This window comes from Echinops telfairi, unplaced genomic scaffold, assembly GCF_000313985.2.
Source record: "Echinops telfairi isolate 266 unplaced genomic scaffold, ASM31398v2 ScPeMD7_4225;HRSCAF=4972, whole genome shotgun sequence".
Classification (NCBI taxonomy): Eukaryota; Metazoa; Chordata; class Mammalia; order Afrosoricida; family Tenrecidae; genus Echinops; species Echinops telfairi.
Window position 1 is genome coordinate 24641049 of NW_022108124.1, and position 1645 is coordinate 24642693.

At 37.3% G+C, this 1645-nt stretch overlaps 1 protein-coding gene across 1 annotated transcript in view; it reads left to right on the plus strand.

Moving 5' to 3' along the window:
* PLOD2 (procollagen-lysine,2-oxoglutarate 5-dioxygenase 2) overlaps positions 1-1645 on the plus strand; it is a 102071-nt gene that overhangs the window by 29204 nt on the left and 71222 nt on the right. The window contains exon 4 of the mRNA XM_004708624.2: positions 1469-1560. Within this exon, the coding sequence (XP_004708681.2) occupies positions 1469-1560 (92 nt within the window). The remainder of the gene's footprint in view (positions 1-1468; positions 1561-1645) is intronic.

A 1645-nucleotide genomic window follows, 5' to 3' on the forward strand; every position in this document is an offset into this window, starting at 1 on the left:
GTCTTTAGATATGTTCACATTTATTTAATTATTTTCCGTATTTGGTAGGGTATTTCCTTTGTTCATATAAAAGTATTTTAAACTAATTCCTGTAGTACTTTAATTTTGTTTCCAGTGCTTTTTTATTGCTTAGAGGACCTTTAATACCTTCTGAATATTTTCTTATGGGCACATGAGAATCAGTACCCAACATGTTGAACAATATGTGAGCTTTGCCCTCTTAGTTTACCCACCACCATCTGGCGCACAAATCTGATTCTAGCTCATGTATCCCAGCTCCTGTGTGTCAGCACGCAGCTCTGTTCCTCAGGGTTTGCAATGACTCATTTTTTGGCACTAAATCACCACGCTTTTCTTCAGAGGTGCTTATCGGTGGACTCAAAGGTCCACACTTCCTGCTGACAGCTGAGTGTACTGACGTATTGTACTGTGCAGTCACTCGTCTTACTCCAGTGAGCCAATTACTGTGCAGTGAATTTTGGTTCTTTTCACTAAAAACAACTAAAAAAAAAAAAATCACTTACGCTTATTTAAATGTTATGGCCATAAGACTTTTCGTATACAATAATTCATGATTAGTAGGGAAATTATATTTCTGCGTCTAAATTTTTGCTCTTTAATTTAGAAATTCAAGATCAAATGAAAGATTGGATCCATTTCCCCCTCAGAGTAGTGTTCAGTGAATGTAAAAGGTTTCAGAACTTCGTTTATGTATGTAATAAATGATTCTACAACAATGAAGCAGTGAAGCAGAATGATCAAATAATGTCTAGAAAAGTGTTAAAAATGGTGTGCTTAATAGAAGCTTTTTTAATGTCAAAATAGTCTGTTGAATTTTTTTCTTACAGCATTAATATACTCTCAAAAAAAAATATACTCTCTTATTAGAAAAGGAGTCTGGGTTACGTGCTAAGATGCTAACAGAAAGGTCAGTGATTTCAACTTACCAGCCACCTTGAGGGAGAAAAGATGTGGTGATCTTCTTTCATGAAGATGAAGCCAAATCTGCTACCATCGCGTCAGTTGTGGAACCCTCCAGGGGTTCTGAGACTATCCATCTTTATGGCCGCAGACAGCCTCGTCTTCCTCCCTCAGCACGGCTAGTGTGTTTGAATCACTGACCTTGTAGTTAGCAGCCCATCAATTACCACACAGCACTACCAAAACTCCTTCCGTTAAAGGACAGTCTAGACAATGCTGGTGGGAAGTGAACCTCTGTCCTGCAGGGTCCTTACAAGGAGACTCCAGGGCACTCAAAATATGAGCACTGAACACTTACCATTTGACCTTCTATCCTTTGGCACCAATGGAATCAGCTGGATTGCCTATTTTTCGAATAGTTCTTTGTTTAGTGTTCTATAGGTTGACAAAGTGTTCTCATGGACCTACTGAGGTCTTTTATTTACTAAGGTTCTTTGTAAAGTGATAGCATTTAATTACTTTGTTGTTTTATTTTCTGTCTTTGCAGATAAATTATTAGTCATCACTGTAGCAACAAAAGAAAGTGATGGATTCCATCGATTTATGCAGTCCACCAAATACTTCAATTATACTGTGAAGGTATGGCATGTCTTTTAATTCATGGAGATGTTAGTATAGATCCCTTAAGTGCATTTTCATAACAAAATAATCTTCCTTTGTAATC